Source organism: Takifugu rubripes, chromosome 10 (genome assembly GCF_901000725.2).
Source record: "Takifugu rubripes chromosome 10, fTakRub1.2, whole genome shotgun sequence".
Taxonomy (NCBI): Eukaryota; Metazoa; Chordata; class Actinopteri; order Tetraodontiformes; family Tetraodontidae; genus Takifugu; species Takifugu rubripes.
The window spans coordinates 9,693,457-9,712,324 of NC_042294.1; the positions used below are offsets into that span (position 1 = coordinate 9,693,457).

Consider the following 18,868-nt stretch of genomic DNA (forward strand, 5'->3'; position numbering starts at 1 on the left):
TTTAAAATCCAAAACCTACATTTGATGTGCATGGATGCAGGTGGGAAAATAAATCACTGGCAAAATATTTACTGTACAAAGGTAAATGAATAGGTTGTGTTGCTTATTTAGTAATAATTGACTGACAGTTCAGTGGACTGAAAGCCTGTGTGTGTTGCATGGTTACACTGGCAGCAATGTTTGTCATCTACTTAAATAAACGCCCTCATTGAAGTGTCAAAGGTCATCTTGTATTCAATGGGTGCATAGTCGCTAACGTGATCTATACTTTCTTTGCAATACACCACATTCATCACTTTCTTTACACACTTCTTATTCTTCATAATCGTTGCTACCTGTGAGAGTTTGTACAGATCAATTTTCTGTCCTTCAAAACACAAACCATAATTTAATTGTAGGTTCTTCTCAGTCCACGGAGCAGCTTATGGATTTTCAATTGGCAGCGAACAATTGCAATCCCAGGCGGTGGCAACGATTTTACGTGACTAATGTTTCCTTGTCAAAAATGACGCTACTAGCTGCAATCATGCCTTTGCATGCTAGGTACCCAGTTTATGGTGTTGAGGCATTGTTTAACATGTGCGATAGCAAAACTAGCAAACAGATTTGTTTGTTTTCAAAAATGCAGTGATTTAGTGGTGACTCACTTTTTTCCAATATTGCTCCCATTAAGAATAACTTAACTGGATAGATGACAGGAGGATTAGTCTGGCGAGGATAGGGACCCTGCAAATTAGCTAATTCATCTTTTCTGAATGACCTACACATGTTGTGTAATTGCCATGATAAACCTAATACCTCAACAAGGGCTTTATCTCCTTTAGTAACAATAAATACCAACTGAGCGGCTGTGTCCTTGTTTAATGTGCAGCTGAATCTAAAATGTGTTAAAAATTGGTCAATTCTGTATTTATAAACATAAACACTCATAAAATATTCCAAAAAATAGAGCTCTTGTTAACAAGGAGCAATGTTCTTCGCAATCAGTCCGAGCCACCTTCCATGGTGCATTAGGCCTTTCCAGTAAATGGATCTACTGCTGGATGTGTTGAGGTGGTGGTAAATCCATCTTTACTGCCCTTGATTACATGATCATTGTCTGTGTAAAATAACACCATTGCCAGTTCACTGCTCACTGTTTATAGCTGCATCCTTGAAGGAGGGACTCATGCACACATTTAAACACACACACAACTTCAAGGACTGCATTTCCATTAATTTAGTGAAAGACTGTTGAGAAAAGAAGATCTGGCCTACTTGCCTATCCATACATTACACAATTCATGTTTATGCTAATGTTTTGAGGAACACTCCGTATCGTTTTGTCTGGTTTACTATGACAAATGTTGCACAAGTTCGGTTCCCTGGCTGGTTAAAAATAGAAAGAAGCTTAGCAGGCAAAGAACATCTAGATCTCCACTCATAACTGTAAGTACAGAGACATAAATGGAATGAAGGTTTTCCTGAACCTGTCATGCAACAATACTCATTATATTGTAATGCAAGCTTAACAGCTTAATACTTTAAATGATAACATGCCTTATTTGTTAGCTGCAGAGTATGTGACTGACATGCAATGTTGACATTTGTTGTACTGCTGTGTTGGTCTTTAAATAGAGAAATTATCTGGAAATGACAGTAAGTAAAGTACACGAGGTACCCTTACTGTGTTAAAGTATTTCTAACCTCCCTCTACATTAGCATGCTAATTGGATGTAAAGCTAAGAGCAGGGTTGTTTTTATGATCATAGTGAAAAGGCTTAAACCTACTATATCATGAACCAAAGAATTAATAATCATACAGAATTATACACAAGCGGTGATATCAAACAATTATTCAACTAATTTTCTAGCTCATTCGTTAAGCTAGCATGAAGTGCAATTTTTGGCCACGCCCCAAATATCATGTCGCCCCTCCTTCCCCGGAAGCAAGAGGCAGCAAGTTTTGAGTTGAACTGTTGTCTTTATGTTCATTTCTCTTTCTTGAGGACATGATAACCGTGACATGTTATTGGAAAAAGTCTAGCAACAAAAGCAGGTAGAAGTTATTCCTCAACAAACAATAAAGGATAATTGATGCGACTCACCTTCGATATCCGAAACAGAACCGAAACTCAGCTGAATATAATGTTTGACAAAAAAAAACACTCAGTATCCCTAATTATACTTAATTTCTCACTTATTATATCGGATAATGGGCAAAGCGTTTCAATTCTCACAGTTGTTTCCTTTTCGCTGCGATATTGCGAAAGCGATAACGCAATCATGGTTCCATTTTTGATTGACGTCTTGGTTGACGAATTAGAACTTTGTATAGGTTACTCTCCACCAATGACAAACGGAGGCCCGCCTCTTCCGCCCTGACCCCCGGTGGTAATTTGGTAAATTCGGTAAAAAGTAATGGGATGTGAACAAATCCATAAACTGCCGGATTTGTTAACCTTTTTACCCAGTAAAAATGATTTTATTTTATTTTTAAAGAAAATAATTACGATTTCGGACTTTGCTGGAGTTACAATGATGATGATGACGAAAATGCATCAGCAGTGTTTGCTTAAGTTTTTCATTTGCCCTTCCAACATCTGCCTTAGGCTATTATAAAATTCTGAAACTTGTTAACATCTGCCACAGCTGTGGTGTCTAACAGCTAACGGACTCTGCTGCATCGTGTTCAGTCTTAGGGCAACTAACATCTGTTGTAATTTGCAAGCAACTGTTTGGGGTTTTTTTTGCTGTTTTGTAGGCCACCAATTGGAGAGGATCCCATTCACGATTTAAAAAATCACGCTGCTTCTATAGCGGGAAGAGAACCTATATGTAAAATCCTTCAGTGGCCATATTGACGTTCGCATCCATATGTAGGTGTACATACCTGTTTCAGGTCCCCGTTCATTAATAATTCATAGTTGTCAGTTGTCATTTTCCGACATGCCAATTGCAGTTTGTTTCTCATTGGGATGAATACTGTAATTTAGAAACCTAATCTGCTTCCCTGCCTTTTAATAATGCCTGCTTTAATAATTCATGCTTTAATCAACGCATTTGAATATTGCTAAGAGGGAAAGGAGTGGGGTGGGGGGGTGCTCCAATTTCTGCCAGATGACACAGACGCATATTTTAAGTTAATTACATACAAAGGATTGAGACTGACAAATCAGTTTGCGACATGATTTAATTTGTTTTACGTAAGAAATGGAAATACAATTAGGAGACAACACAAAATCACTCACCAAAGTAAAAGCTGCGTCTTGAGAAACATCACGTCCACATAGCGGAATCTCTAAATGACACTTAAACTGTGACAATGCCCCTTTACTGGTTTCCATTACAGCCAAGTCTGTACCACAAAGTCTTAATAAAGACATGACAAAATCCTCCTCCGTTCTAAATTGCATAAAGCTGTTCAATGAATCTTTAATACTCTGTATCAACTCCTGAAATATCAGGCATGGAAATGAGGTCAGGAAAAAAAAGACTTATTCCCCTTTTTCAGATGAATAATCATCACAAAATAGAGTAATCCTGCTAACAGTAGCTACACACTTGAACTTACAAAATACTGCATTGCCCTGCATACACCTCTGATTAAAATAATAAAAAGGGATCTTTACCAAATACCCACAAAAAATTCTTTACGGAAAAAGAAGCCAGACTCAATTCTCTGATTAAAGACTGCTGTTGCATAAGTCGCATAACGAGGCATTCACATCCTATTTATGCGTTTGCAAAGGTTAACCACGAAGCTCTGCATTGAGCTTAACTGTGAAGGCTAAGTTTCCGGTGGGTCGGATGGTGGTGCCTTCTCCGAATCCCAGTTTGCCGGCTTCCCGGAGCAATGATGATTAAAACTTCCCAGCTTGTGTTTCAGCCTCCCACCGAGAGCTTGTTCCTAAAACCACGAGGAGGATTTGTTCCCTAATTTGAGACCCACGCCACGCTCCTTCTCTATCCTGTAAACATTTCTTACTCCCTGTAGTGCGCCACCAGGATCAGTTTGGGTTTGGAGCGGTTGGCGGCGGGGCTCTTGGCAGCAGCAGCCCCGCCGTTGGATGGCGTGCTGTGGCTGCCTTTGAGCGAGGACTCATGGATGGAGTTTGGTGTGGGGCGGGCGGAGGACGGCGCCAGGGCTGACCCCTTCTGCTGCTGGTCTTGGCGGAGGGCACGGAGCGAAATCCGGGTAAATGTCCTAACGGTGGAGTCTCTCTTGGGGGTGGAGCAGTTTAGGAATGCCCTGAAACACCTGTAGAACTACACACAAAGGTTTAGGTCGTAACAGTGCACTCGGTCAAAAACCTTTTAATATATTAATTCCTGTGAACTAGTAAGATATTTGTATAAACACTGGCATAGACCCCCCCCCCCCCCCCCCAGGAGTGCTAGAATAGTGCACAGTACTAGAAGATGGCCGTATTAACGGGGGAAGTAGCAGAAGTGTGGCATGACAGACAAACGTATCATTTACAGTAGCATAAGCGCTCATATCCGTCTTCCCTCCTGTGTTGGGACTCCAGCTGGCAGCGTGCCCCCCCTGGATAAACGTAGTGTACTTAGTATACTCTTTGATCACGCACGTATACTTTAAGTCTACTACATTTCTCCAGGGTGCGACAGATCAGGCAGGAATGCTGCGTGACACCGTTTGCGGCGCTTTCTTCCAGAGATACCGCAGCGCCCGGTTGACAATTCATCATAATAACAGCCAATTAATTTTTCTGCTACCCCCGAGGAAATGACGCAGCTTTGAAATCCAGCACGCCGTTTTAAATCTTCTGGTGCCCGAAATCCACCCCCGCCCCTTGTTAATCTAGTGTGGGGCTGTGCTGCATTAGCAAATCCACAGCGAAACCAAAGAGGATCGACGTGTGAAGGAGAAGGAAAGGAGGTAGAGGAGGTCGAGTTGACCTCACCAGGGATTATGAGCAAAAAGATTCATATCTTCAGGCTCCGGAGTGGCCCGATCCTCACCTGTCTTTGTGCCTTTAAGGAAAACAGACACTGATAATGTGATGAAGAGGGGGCTGTACCTCCGGGAGATTACATAATAAAGGCCAGATAGATAGATTAGGAGCTACAGTTAGCACTTTCACATGACCTTTCCTGCAAGCGAACCATAAGAGGAGCGTCTGGGTGGAGGTAATTGTCAGTTTCTGTTAACAAATGAAGTCACATTGTGCAATAAAGGATTATTAGAGATGGAATTAAAGCAGAGAGAGTAAATAAAAACTAGAATTCAATAAAAAAGTTCCCATTAGAGTTTAGGCGGATTGGAGAAAGGTCAAAAACGGATTACTAAAGGTCCTTCCCAGCTTTGGGGGTCCCACAGTGTGATCTTAGGGGGATTACGAGGCGATTAAGAGGAGAGAAGGTGCAGCACAACTTGCTCTGGTTGTTTTTCCTGTGGATTACCGCGTGGCTCTGCAGCTCCAGACCTTTGAACGTAAAAGAGAGGAAGGCATCAATTCGCTCGGCTTCACTGAGGTCGCGGGACTGCAGCGTTTCTGCTGACCTCCATTCTGACGACAACTTCGGTTCCTTGACTCAACTGCAAACTTCAGGACTCCGTGATCCTACCAGAACTATACATTTCTACTATACATTTGGACCAGGCAGAAATGCGGGATAGGCAGAAGGCTGAAGTTTTAGCACCTGTTGCAGAGCGTAAGCCCACCTGGAATCTCCTCTCTCAGACGTGAAGAGCCACAATGGAGACAATTTCCCCCCAGCCTCTTTCAGAACCTTCATTTTCTCCCAGTGCAGGAGGGAGGCGTTCCTGTCTGACCTCTGATGTCAAACACAGCTTTCTTTTCTTTCCCTTTCTTGTCCTCATTTCGCGTCTGCGGCACGAATCTGAGCAGCGCTTTAAGTCTTCAACTCGCCTCAACACAGTGCTGACATCATTATGGGCTGGGAGGAACTGAAGACTGAAAGCGCCACGCAGCTGGACCTCCTCCACAATTATCTGCGACCCCCCCCCAGAGTTCAATTACGGCCCAATTACGGCCCAATCACGGCAGGTGCGCGAGGAGTCAGCCGTCTAATGCGGGAGATGTGACAACGGGTTGGAGATAAAACGAGGCGGAGGCAGATAAAAGAGCACAGGTGCGTGATGGGAAAAGGTCACGGCCGCGCTGACACCAACATCACATGCAAATCGAAAATCAAAGCTTCCCTTAAACCTGTCAGATTAAAAAGAACCTTCTTCCTAAACTCTCCCATCGTCGCCTTTCGCTTCTTTCACCTTTACGCCGCTTTCATCTCCATATGATCCCATTAATCTAACTTTGTCATTCATACTCACTTTCGCCCTTTTCTTCCGCTGCTTCCACCCACCTAAATGATCTGCGTTCTTTTCTATCCACCTTTCTGTTCCCCCTTTTGTTTCTTTCTCTGTGCCACCCTCTTCCAGCATTTCATCTCGTGGCTTCATTCTGTCGCGCGCAAACATGCAGAGAAGAGCTTTCACTGTTTAATCCCAAATTTGTTCTATTTCAGGGGAAATTAAGCAAATCGTTGGTTGTGAAACGCTCAGGATGAGACATCTGGCGTCTTTGCTCCTTTTCAAACTCGCTCTTCCAAATCTGCTGATAGAAAACTTTATTGACAGAATGTTTCCTAGCGTTAAAGTTTGGATGATGGTAGCTGGATTATTAATAGCTGCGTCGGGGGGAGTGTGTGTTCCACGTGAGAGTGCAAATGAGAACCAGGCTCTGGGTGAGAAGCTCAGCCCTGAGCATCCAATTAACAGCCCAGGGCGTTTGATGAAGAGCTGAGGGAAAGAAAGTTAAAACCACATCTTAAATATTGTGTGATTATTTGGTGTTCTGGTAGTGGCAGAGATGCCGGAACACCTTCAGAGCACTGCCAACGTACCGTTGAGCAAGGCACCAACCCCACAAATACTCACATAGGGCCCTGCGAAGAGCTGCCGAGTCATCCAGGGGTGGCCGAGGCCTTCGCCCACATGTGCACCCTCCCGTAAAGCGGTGCAGAAAACGTAAAAAAGACTTCACAGACAAACAAACGTAAATGATGCAACACCTGTCTCACCTGTTTGTTCATGAATATGTAAATAAAAGGGTTGATAACGGTGGAGAACTTGGCCAGAAGAGACGGTGTGATGGTCGCCTCTGGGGTCAGAAGGTTAGGGGGGCCGAAGGTGGCCAGCAGGGCCGTCACGCCATACGGCAGCCAGCAGATGAGGTAGCACACCACCATCGCAACCACCATCACCAGCACGCGGTGCTCTCTGCGGCGGGTCACCGTTGAGCTCACCCTGCGGACCTGGAGAAGAAGGAGCAAGTCTTATATTTAACTTCTACACTTATCAATGATTTCTTTAGGTTCCACAAAAGAAGCATGCTAGCACTCACCGAGGGGACCCACGTCATTGTTTACCGTTTTTGAACACCGTTTTGATGGCTGTAAGCCTCAAAAAAGTTTATTAAAAAGGTCCTCAAGGTGGCATGGACTGTCGTCATGTGACCGTTTCCATGGCAGCTGTTTCTAAAATAGGCCACAATCCTTAAATGCATCCTTTAAAGACCGATGGAAATCAAAACCACAACTTTGAATAAATCTATAGCAAGGACGCCTCCGCTTCTCCTCGCTCCAGACGTCAGCAGAATTCCATTCATGGAAAACTGTCTAATAGTCCCTAAATTCTGTCACTTTCCTGTCTTCCCCCAGCACCCACCCCCTTCTTCCATGCTTTTCCTTGCGAAAGAGGAGTTTTCCTCTTTCACTCAGGGCATCTCAGGCATCAAAACAGACTGTGTTGTGGAGCGAAGAGAAAAATGGATTACACACATCTGGGGACCAGAGTGCCGACTCTGAAGTCTGCAACAGCAAAAACAGTCAGCCAGGCCAGGCATAATCCATCCATCACAGACAAACAAGCGACAAAACCTGATTAATTTAGCTTCATTTAGATCTGAAGTTTTCATACTGCATCTGCAACTCTGCAAAATGAAGCTTATGGGAGAAAGTCTGCAAAAACGTCCAGGTGATTGAGCTGCATACCTGAGAAGAGATGTGCTGTCAGAACATCCCGTCCCGACAATTAGGAGAAGCCAAACACGGAATGTGTCATTTATCAATTTAATTGCTTCTCTTCCTGCAGGGAAACACGTTTTATTTAATTTCACCCATTAAGATAGGTAGATAACCCTCGTGACCTGACTACCAATCACATTTCTCTTTACTTTTGCCTCATTTTTTCTCCTGAAAATGATTCAGGTCCATAAACGCGTGAAAATGTAAAGATAAAATAGGCGTCCTGCTGCTAACTGGCAACACTGGCTCGGGTTGACAGTGTAGACACACAAGAGATTTCATCGTTTTCTGGGAATGAGCGCGTGTGTGTATGTGTGTGTGGGGTTGTGTGCGCCCTGCGGGGGATTATGTTCCTTTAACACAACCTTACAGTCATCTCAAAGACAACAGATGCACAGATAAAACCCTGAAACACACTCGCAACTCTCCAGACCACAGAGGAAACGTCACCCTCCCCAATGCTGATCTCATCTGCTGTGACCACTAATTCACGCAAAATTAACTGAAACTAATTAGGATTCTTATCACCTTATTGACTTCACTTATCTGTGCAACTGTTACTTTCACTCTACGCAAAGAGGAAGGTTGGGTTGCGCAGGTGCTCTCAATTTGGCACCTGTAGCCGCGAGCTAGCCAAACGCTTCGCTAAACTAAAACTAATATGTGAGACGAAGACAGACACATGTCTGCCTCAAGGCTCCAAAACAACTCTGGAAATAATCACAAACAACTTCCCTAAACGTCCTTCGTTCTCGTTAGAGAGGCAGAGCCTCTGGTAACTCGGCGCTCCTTCTCTCGTTGCCGTTGCCGGGGGTAAACTCTGCGCGTTGCTGGTTGTTTTTAATGTTCTCGTCAGGCCGGGCTGCAGCTCTGCCCCATGCTGAACAGAAAACAACCTTCCAGACCAATCAGGCCTGCCTGGTGTTATCTCAGCCTGACAGTCTTGGAATGTTCTACCCTTTTTAAGCGCTTCACCATTCTGACGGACCAACTCCTGATGGCAAGCTTCGAGTTTGCTGCTGTGAAATGTACGCCGCCATGCTAAATGAGGTGCACGGCACCTGAAGGCTGAGGTCTTCTTCAGCCTCTCTGTGATGGAACCACGACAATCATCTCTTTTGCAGATAGAATTAATATCTACAGAACATCTTATATCAGCTCTTAGCTTAACAATCAGGACGCTTTATAGACATGTCAGTTATTATTTAATCTTATCTTTGTTGTCCAAAAACACAATTATGGTCTGGTTTCACACTGGTTATCACTCAGGAGGTAGCCTGATAACGTCGCAACAAAGGTGACATGTGCTGCAACATGAGGGCCCTCTGAGGATTTCCCTGAAGTACGAAATGCACCCACCTGAACGAACGCCGCACTTGTCCTTGCAACCTCGAGAACGCGCGCATGCCTTCCCACCTACACATTTCCATTCCATTTCATTTCATGAAACCCGTGGCTACACATCAAGCTAAATGCATGCGATGCTACTTGTAAAAAATCTTTCACTTTTCGGAGCACGTGTGTGTCACTGTTGTGACAAATTTAGCTCCGAAAAGCACAACCAGGTCTTACAGGTGAACCAAAAAATAAATATTTGGCCGATCCCTTTATTTATTCCTGCTTCTCCTCCTTCACCCAGACGGATCTATACTGTTGAACATCATCGTTATCAGCTTTTTGATCTTGCACTGGTGGAAAACAGGATGCTGAGACCTCTCACTCCATCTAGACCGCTTTAGTTTAATTATTTATAATTAAGTGTCATCCAAAGAGAGACACAGTTTCTCTCTGTTGGGGAACAAGAAATCATCGTGTTGGTGAGTTATTTCTTTATCACTGTGGGACATTTCAGCTCTGCAGTGATGGAAGTCATTCCAAATTAGCACTCCTCACCGAGTCCGACATGAATTTTGAGCTTCATAATTGATTTTCTTCTCGTGAGACGTCTCACAGCAGGTGAACGCAACACACATTTTCTCCCTTAATGCAGGAAAAAAAAAAACCCTGCTAAATGTTGGCATCTCTGAGGGTTTCAGCCTTGTGCTAGCATAGCTCAAATCTGCAGGTCCAGCTGTTGCAGCACCGCTAAAGATCTCAGGGACAGTGTTGAACGCTGTGGCAAAGAGGGCGAAATGGTCGATAACTGTTACATAAGAGTGTTTATGATGCCTCATCATCCCGTTAAGAGAAGAAAACAACTACAAAAGAACGGCGAAGAGCGGCAGCACCAGCTCAGAGCACGTGTACCTCATTTCAACCGTTTACAGGCTGAAGACACCCACCGAAGCAATTACAATCTGTCCGGAGAATTGGATTTTTTTTCCCCCTTTCTACCCGACTTTCATGGCAATCCATTTAGTTTAGTTGGGAAACCAACAAGAACAAGAGGTCAGCACCCACCAGAAGGCTTCGTAAACAACGCTGGCTTCCTGCTTCCATCACGATCCTGGACACGCCATTTAAAGTCCAGTTACATCAGTGTTTTGAGTCTGACTCACTGGCACAAACCAGTCGCTTCCAAGAATTCCCTGCACTGTGGTGGGATGTTTTCCAGACATCGTACTGTATTCCCGCCTGTACTTAGAGTGAATCTGAAAGACTCAAACCCGGCGTCATTCGGACCCTGAAGCGACCACGAATGGGACCATCCCACTTGTTAAGGTCATACCAGCAACTGCGCGTTCCGAAGAGATGCACCCATTCTCCATTTCGTTTTTTCCCCTCACTATGCAGCCATGGCAACGGGTTCAAAAGGAAAGGTCAGCATCCCGGGCCTGGCGTTCAGGCCCGGCTGAGCCGCTGGTGGCACAACTCACCTGTCTGATGGTGTGCAGCAGTTTGCCGTAGGAGTAGAGGATGACGAAGAACGGCAGCAGCAGGCAGAATGTGAACAGGCAGACGATGTAGGAGATGTTGTTGGGCGTCTGGGTCCTCCAGTCCACCGAGCAGGTGGTGCCGGGGCCCTCTGGGCCATACCTGCTCCAGCCCAGTAGTGGCGGCACGGTCCAGGCCAGCGAGTAGAACCAGGAGAAGCAGATCCCTCCCAGCACTGGCCGGTAGTCTCTGTTGCTGGCTATGGTGGACGACACCATGGTGCAGTAACGCTCGTAGGACAGGACGGCGAGGGAAATCAGGGAGACGATGCCTGCGGTTGCCAAGGGAGCCACAGTAAGACATCGGTGATTTACATCACAGTCAATAACAACAAGCTAAGCTAATTATTGGACAGGGACGCCATGTTGTCGGGGACAAACATGCACAGAAGTATTCAGGTTGTTAAATCAGAGCGAATCCCCTCTGGTCCAGTGGCACTTCACCTTTATGAAACAAGCTTTGATGAGAGACAATCACGGCCACTCGGGGGAGCTAACAGAGGCCTCCCATTAGCCAAGGCAGCAGACCCGCGGCTGGAAGACTCTTAAGATTGACAAAAGCGTTGAAAACATGGATTTAGATCACCAGAGTGTGAGGAGATCACGCCACGTGACATCCTGGCGGCGGAGGATCTTTCACCTCTAAAAGTGTGATGCCAGACACAAACGGGTGGTATCCTCAGGACGGCCTGGTTTTTGGCTGCTAGTCCATCTACCAGGTTTTGGGCTGTGACCTGTCAAGGTCTCACATCCCTGAAGGTTCCACGTGTCCAGTAATGACGGTCGACCCCACATTTGAACCTCTACGGCTCAAAATTCAATACCTTTGACAGGTCTTCCGTCGCTGGAAAACCCGATTGATTCAATTCATTGTTGGGGTTTAGCTGTCAAGCAGGTTTAATGGTTTTCTCATTTTTCTTGACCAAGTTCCAAAGAGACCAGATTTATGGAGAATTGAACGAGTCAATAGCCGAGGCTGAAATCAACGTCGGAGTTCATTCAATAGCTGCTCCTCTGGCGACCTTTCGGCCCTCCTTCCTGTCACATTATTTTCCTCCGTGTTCCCGTTTGTCCTCCTTTCAATCTGTATTTACTTTCCTCCTTCATCTTTTTCCTCTTTCTTTCCACAACCTTCTGCAAAGGACAATTAATGTCTCTCGCACAAATCTCGACATCTGAAAATCGGGTTAATGCGCGCTAGCTGTGCGTAATCAGGTTAACGTGATTCCGCCGTGGTGCAATGATGGATGCCCGGGGATTAGCCAAACCAGATTCTCACTGCCAGATTTGTCCTTTATCCTGGCAGCAATAATCACATCAGAGAATGCCGGTAATGTTCTGAAGCTCGTCAAATGATGCTCCCGCTGGGCTTAAGTTGTCTGGGCACAATTAGCGCTTCTATGTGATGGCAGGAAGGCACAACAAAAAACACGCAAACGCTCACGTGCTGCGAAGACAGACAGGAGGTGTTAGATGTCCTCCAACCTCGATACCCTCGAAATAAAGGCAAGAACCCGCAATTTCACCTAAGCTAGCATCTCGTCCTCGGGCAGAACCGGTTTCTCGTTCGGTTTAATAACTTGTTTTTCTTCCCTTGAATTATCCAACCTGTTGTTTTACTCACAGATCAGCAGCTTATCAATCATGGAGGAGTTACGTGCACGATTGATGCTGCAATTTTGGGCCGTAAGAACGCCAGAAAGTGACCCCAGAGGCTCGACATGCAGGGTTGGAGGAGTTAGCGGTTGTTGCTTATTTACTCTGACTTCTGACGGGCGCAGCTGAAAAACACGCTGAAAGATTCATCACAGAGTTCTAGGTTACAGACAAATTCCGAGCAACAAATAAATTCTGCATGTCTCATTGCAAGAGGAGACTTTTTGAAACGCGCACCATCAGATCAGTCATGGTCGTCCAGCAATTTTGGCACATTTAAGAGGGGCTTCCACTCCATCTTTGGTCTATCGAACATCCTCAGACTGGATGTCTCAAGGCTCAAAAACTTAACGTCCTCCAGCCGCTGTTAGCGCTCCGTTTCTAGGATTTTTGTTTGGGCTTTTGACCTTTAAAGGACCATAGACAGTCAAACTGCGCACAATTCTGAGGTTACAGCAACGTTATCTGAGGAAGATGCCAGTGAAGGAGGTTTTCATGGGTTTCGCCCTCGGGTATTTAACAATGCTGCTGCATCAAAACCTGCAGACTGGAACATTCCAGGAAAAATGCTAGAAAAAGGGCTTCGAAGAGAAACCTGCTCATTTAGAGAACCACATTTACGAGGAGCTTGGTGCGATAAATGAGGCAAATGTTCGACTGCAACTTCAAACCTGCACTGAGAAAAGCGGGAGCAGAGAGGAGAGATTTAAAAGGAGCAACACTCGAGGCAGAGGGAACAAAGCAGGGATTCCTCCTCCAGATGGTGCGAGACAAATGACAAAGAAGCGTCCATTCACCTCAGCCTTCTTCGCTCCACTGGCCAGAAAATTATTATCCTGGTTTTGGAGCAGAGAGGAGACTTTAATTAAGCGGTCAAGGTGATTACAGCGAATCTGACAGCTCACATGCTCAAAACTGCTGTTTGTTAGGACCTCGGGTCATGTGCGCGAGTTCATGTTCCAAACAGGACCTCTGGGAACCCTCAGAGGATCAGCTTCATTACGCAACGCCCTCAGATCTCGCGCTTCCTTTGGGAAGCGAAACCTGACCTTTGACACTTAATGACACCATCGATTTGGAGCTCTTGCTGCTGATTACGCAACTTCGGATGTAAGAAAAGGTTTCTTGGCATCGCACCTGAAGGCAGCTCAACAGCCCAGAAAGTCCCGGAAGGTCTCTCATCGTGTCTGAGGTGATAACTTATCTCGTTAGATAGAGAAAACTTCCCTGAAGAGATAATTCAGGCTAATCAGGAGAGGATGGGCTTTGTTTTCTTCACATAATCAGATGAGCAATTTGTGATATGAGGGCAAAAAAGGGGGGGCTTTTGTTTCAAAACCTAAACTCGATAAACTGGAATATAATAAGGTTTTCCGTCACTTTTAACCAGTTTTTATGAACGGGAGTGACATCGCGTCATATTTCCGAATTTTAAATCAGCCTCTGGGATCACTAGATCTGACCTTCAAAGCAAAGGAAACCCATTCCAGCCCTCCCAGTAACTTCTATCAAACTCCGTGGAAGTGAAAAAAGCAGCCGCTCACCTAAACAGGCGTTGACGAAGCCGTACCAAACGCACCCGGCGCGTCCGATCAGCCACCGCCCCTGCGTGCTGGCCGCGAAGCTGAACGGGGTTCCCAGCACGCTGACCAGCAGGTCACTGGCCGAGATGCTGACCAGCATGAGGTTCATGGGCGTGCGCAGCGCCCGGTACCGACAAAACAGCGCCAGCACCAGGAAGTTGCTGAGGAACCCAACGGTGCCGATGAAGCCCAGACACACCGCCACCACCAGGTGTCCCCTCTGGCTCAGGGTCGGCGTGGCGAGCGAGCCGGACGCCTGCGCGTACGCGTCGTTCGCGGCTGTGCCTTCGCCGGGACAGTGCGCGCAACTCAGGCTCACGTTGCAAACGATCATAACGGGCTGGATGGAGAGGAGGAGGGCTGCGCTGGCCGTCGGGTCTCGGTCCTGCACATTCAACCCATCTGGAGAGGTGAGGGGCGGCGTGGAAGCGCACGCACTGTTGCTCCGTGCGTGTAGAGGCTGCTGGCGGAGAGCTGAGAATGTGGTCAGTCAGAGAGAGTTGGCCTGACGCCGGGTGCGGGGGGGCTCCTTTGATGGAGAACCTCTCCTCGACTGTGCGCTCCGCGCCCGGAGAGGTGCGCTCCTTTTGTCGCCGACTGCGCCTTTTAATAACGCGCTGCATGGGGGAGAGAAACGCTCCACGGGCGGTGCTGGGCACGCGTGCGCGCACAAGGGCGCGTGTGTGCGCTTAATCTAAAACTTCTCTGCGGGAGTGAATACACCTGGACTTAAAAATAAGCCTTCACTAATGCGCGCCAGTCATTAAGATCTGTGACCAACGCAATCACCACTTTGGGTGTTTCAGACGCGCCAGCATCGGAAATGGGTTCAATAAAGCAGCTAAAATGTTTCCTGCAGTAAAGTTCACAGCGCAGCCTGTAAAGAGAAACCCTGTCAGGAGTTTCATCATCATAGTCCGATTCTTGATCAAGCTATAATCGATTAATAGTAAAGTTCACAGCGCAGCCTGTAAAGAGAAACCCTGTCAGGAGTTTCATCATCATAGTCCGATTCTTGATCAACCTATAATCGATTAATAGTAAAGTTCACAGCGCAGCCTGTAAAGAGAAACCCTGTCAGGAGTTTTATCATCATAGTCCGATTCTTGATCCAGCTTTAATCGATTATTTCAAGCAATTTAATTACTGATTACCATGAATATGTCACGCTGTTTAAGTCAAAGTGAGAGTTCTTGGAAACACACGCACAACTTGTCTTATTTCATCTTTTTTTTTTTCCTTTCACTGCTGTGATTTGAAGACAATACCAGCTGATGGGAAGTAAAGCATCGGATGACTTCAGCTGGCGTCCTCAGCATGGAGCCTGGGAGGTTTTTGTCAGAATTAATGAAAGAATGAAGGACGAGACAGAAGGACAGACTCCACACGCCAAACACTGTCGCGTGAAAGTGATGACTGGGCTGAATTCCCTGAATAAGCGAGGCCGCGGCTGCAACAAAAAGCCGGAGTCATTATGAGCAAACACGCAGCTGCTGTTTTTCTAAAATATGCAGCTTTTGTTCCAGAAGGGAAAAAAGAATTTCGTTGAAATGCAGTGAAGTGTAGGTGAGCGTAAAGCCGATAACTCCTACATCTCATTCTTTCTGTGCTTTCAGGACGTAGAGAAACTTCCTGTCTGATGTGGAAGACTTGGTAACGCGTCGCCTTGGCCTCCGTGTCAAGAACCAGGCAGCGGCGGGATGAAGTCGGCACTGCTTAGACTCTGCCACAAGTGTCCTCGGCAGGAGGCCAGAGATGCTTCTCGCCGTCGCTCTCATCAGACTTTACATTGAAACTTTGTGGGGAACTTTACATCTTTGTGCACCAGTCACCTGTTAAATGGGTGAGGTTTCCGGCTGGTTTTGCCATTTCTGCTTCTGGATGCACACACCAGCCGAAGTAAACGCCAAACTGCGACGCCGTTGTCTCACCTGTAGCATCGGTCAGTCAGTGTAAAGCGCCAGCAACAGCTAGCCAATCAAAGCGTTAGCTCACTTACAGCCAGAGTATTTATCTAATCTTATTTACTGATACATGCTAGCTCCCACCAGCCTAGCAACCAACAACCAGCTAGCTTAGAAACACCACCTACTGGCCGCCAGCAGGAATTTCCATGATGAGATACAGTGGGGAAAAGATGTACTTGATCCACCGCTGTTTTAGCAGCAGAAAATCCCATTGTATGAATTTTGAATGCTTGATTTGTATTTTACTTCACAAAATAGGTATTTGATCACCGACCAACCAGCAAGACCCCTGTGTCTGTCTGTCAGTCCAACCTCTCCAGCACAGGCAAGACCAAAAAAACATCCAAGGACACCAGGGACAAGATTTTCAACCTGGACAGTGCTGGGATGGACTACGGGACAATAGGCAAGCAGCTTGGTGAGAAGGCCACAACTGCCGGTGCAGTCAATGACCTGAAGGGAGCTGGTCTCAAAGGCAGCACCAAAATAAGGCTTTTTTGGGTGTAGCAGGGCCAGAATGCCTGCAATGGTGTGTGGAAACTGTCTCTCTCTCACACAAGTGCACCTACGAAGGAAATTACGGACCCTTGATCCTTTGTAAGTGGGAAAACCTTCAAAATCACTTATTTTATCCACTGAATAAAAATCCTCCCCCAGATATTATTAAATGTGTTCTTATGCCGTCAAAGGGAGGCGTCCAGGGAGTCGCGAGCTAAAGTCAAAGAGAAGCAATGACTTTCTTTTTGATCTGAACGAGATAAAAGTGCTTGTGAAGTCAAAATGGCACAACAGCAAGTTTCTAATGATTTGGGGGGGGGTTGGTCTGTCAAGGAGTTGCTTTAGCGAAAACTCATCCATCGCTCCTCTGGTGGAATTCCGAGCCTGTCGTAGACCTCACAGGCTTGAATTTCACAGAAAACGCTCCCCCAGTCGACTGGCATGATGACATTCTGCACATTCCAAAAAGGAAAACTGCTCCTGACGCTTTTGCTGCAGCAAACGTAATCAGCAGAAATCAACATCAAAGGATGCAACTGTTGCCCGTGGACGCAATAAAAGCCGCTGCAACTGGACAATAGACCTGGAAATTGTGATCATTCACGTTTGAGCTGTTCTAGATACTTTCACGGTCATCAGAGCTTCCCACATATTCACTATTTGACACTGAAGGCTCCTCAGAGAAAGTTCCTTTAACTGTGCTTTCATCTCTCCAGGCACCAAAGACCCTTAAGAACAGTTGTGGAACATCCTTGAAAAACTTCACAAATGTTTCCTGGCTGCTTAAAAAATAACTTAGTCTTCTTTGTAGAGCAGTTTTTTTTATTCTCTGTCATCACCTGACAGAGAAATCGTCGCTAATTCGCTAACAGAATTGCTGCGCAGCCATTTATTTTTCCCAATTGATTTGCTCTACCACAACGACAGCGTGTCTGGGTGAGAGATGATGAACCTGACGGACTGATGTTTTCGTGTGTCCATTTAATTCGCAGCCTCCCGCCGCCGCGTCGATACCACGTTGTCCACGGCCGCTGAAAAATCTATGGACGACGATGCGGCGGCGGCGGTGCCAGCGTGCTCCGTGGGAGAACATCCACATCCACTGTGATCTGATTATTTACAGAGCCGAAAGCAGCATCAACTGCGCCGTCCGTGGCACCGCAACGTCCCTGTGAAGCCGCGTTTGTGTTTCAATGACGGCGGATTAGCATCGTCGTGTTAGCTCGTTGGCGGTGAGAAGACCCCGCCCCTTCAGGAAGCGCATGCATATCCCGGTGCACATGAACCTGATGTTCTTCTGCCAGAAAATCTGAATTAAATTCGTTCTTGCTGGTGGTGGCAGCGTAGGGAAGGACGTGCGTCAGCCCCCCCCCCCTCCCAGTGCTGTACATCCTGGTCATTAATGGGCTGCTAGAGGGGTTCGCCATGTTTTCTTTCCTCCGTTTGTGAGTTCCTTTGTGTGGCCGTTCCTTCCGGGACATTTTATTCTGTCCATCCTGTAACTCCTGATCCATGCTAAAGTGAGTGGGAATGAAACGTTAGCGCCGGTGCTTCGGATGTACGTCGCTTGCCTTGTTAGGTCACTGAGATGATGCACTTTTTGACAGCTCGAACAGAAACAGGGCCACATGTGGTTCATCACCACGGTAACCGGACTGGCCATCTATGACCATGAAAACTAATCTGCAGAAAACTAGTCAATAAATTCAAGGAAGCAAAAGAGGGAAGAAAAACAACTTTAGATAGGAACGCGAGGTGGTGCCACACAGATTCCCGCCCTTTCACACGAGCACAGTAACCCTGCTGGAGTCCGAGGTGCTAACTCCACATTAGCCTCATGTGTGAATGCGGCAGGAAACCTTCAGAAAGACGTTATGACTAATAAACCCGAGCAAAAGTCATGTGGTTTCTGTGATGTAATGAGAGAAATCAGGCTTTAAATGCAGATTATGCCCAGATTCACTGAGCCGCTTTATTCCACTTTGATTTTACCTTTCAAAGTCCGCGCCTCCCCTGACAAATGAAAGATGTATCAAAAGAAATGAGTTCATTTACTGAGGTGTGGGGTTTAAAAGTGTTCTTAAAGCCTTTGCATGTCTATATGATTGAAATAAGTCATTCTTAATTTACATTTTCGAAGGTCATGTCAAACTCTACGCCCATTAAAATTGCACCTTTTCATATAAATGTATCATTTAAATAGCTGCAATCGTTGTTGCTGCAGGAATAAAGTCAACTT

General features: G+C 46.1%; 1 protein-coding gene and 1 long non-coding RNA gene across 2 annotated transcripts; one reads left to right on the forward strand and one right to left on the reverse strand.

The window, feature by feature from the left end:
- Positions 1–3,154: 3,154 nt before the first annotated feature.
- tmtopsb (teleost multiple tissue opsin b) lies at positions 3,155–14,537 on the reverse strand. The gene is made up of 4 exons (XM_003968127.3): positions 14,126–14,537; positions 10,869–11,197; positions 7,048–7,281; positions 3,155–4,248 (listed from the first exon to the last, which is right to left on the reverse strand). Exons 1-4 carry the CDS (start codon positions 14,496–14,498, stop codon positions 3,964–3,966), a joined length of 1,221 nt encoding a protein of 406 aa, XP_003968176.1. The 5' UTR covers positions 14,499–14,537; the 3' UTR covers positions 3,155–3,963.
- LOC115251311 (uncharacterized) lies at positions 14,440–18,810 on the forward strand. Its single transcript, XR_003889880.1, has 2 exons — positions 14,440–14,574; positions 15,781–18,810. It is a non-coding gene; the product is annotated as an uncharacterized lncRNA (long non-coding RNA).
- The last annotated feature ends 58 nt before the right edge of the window (positions 18,811–18,868 follow it).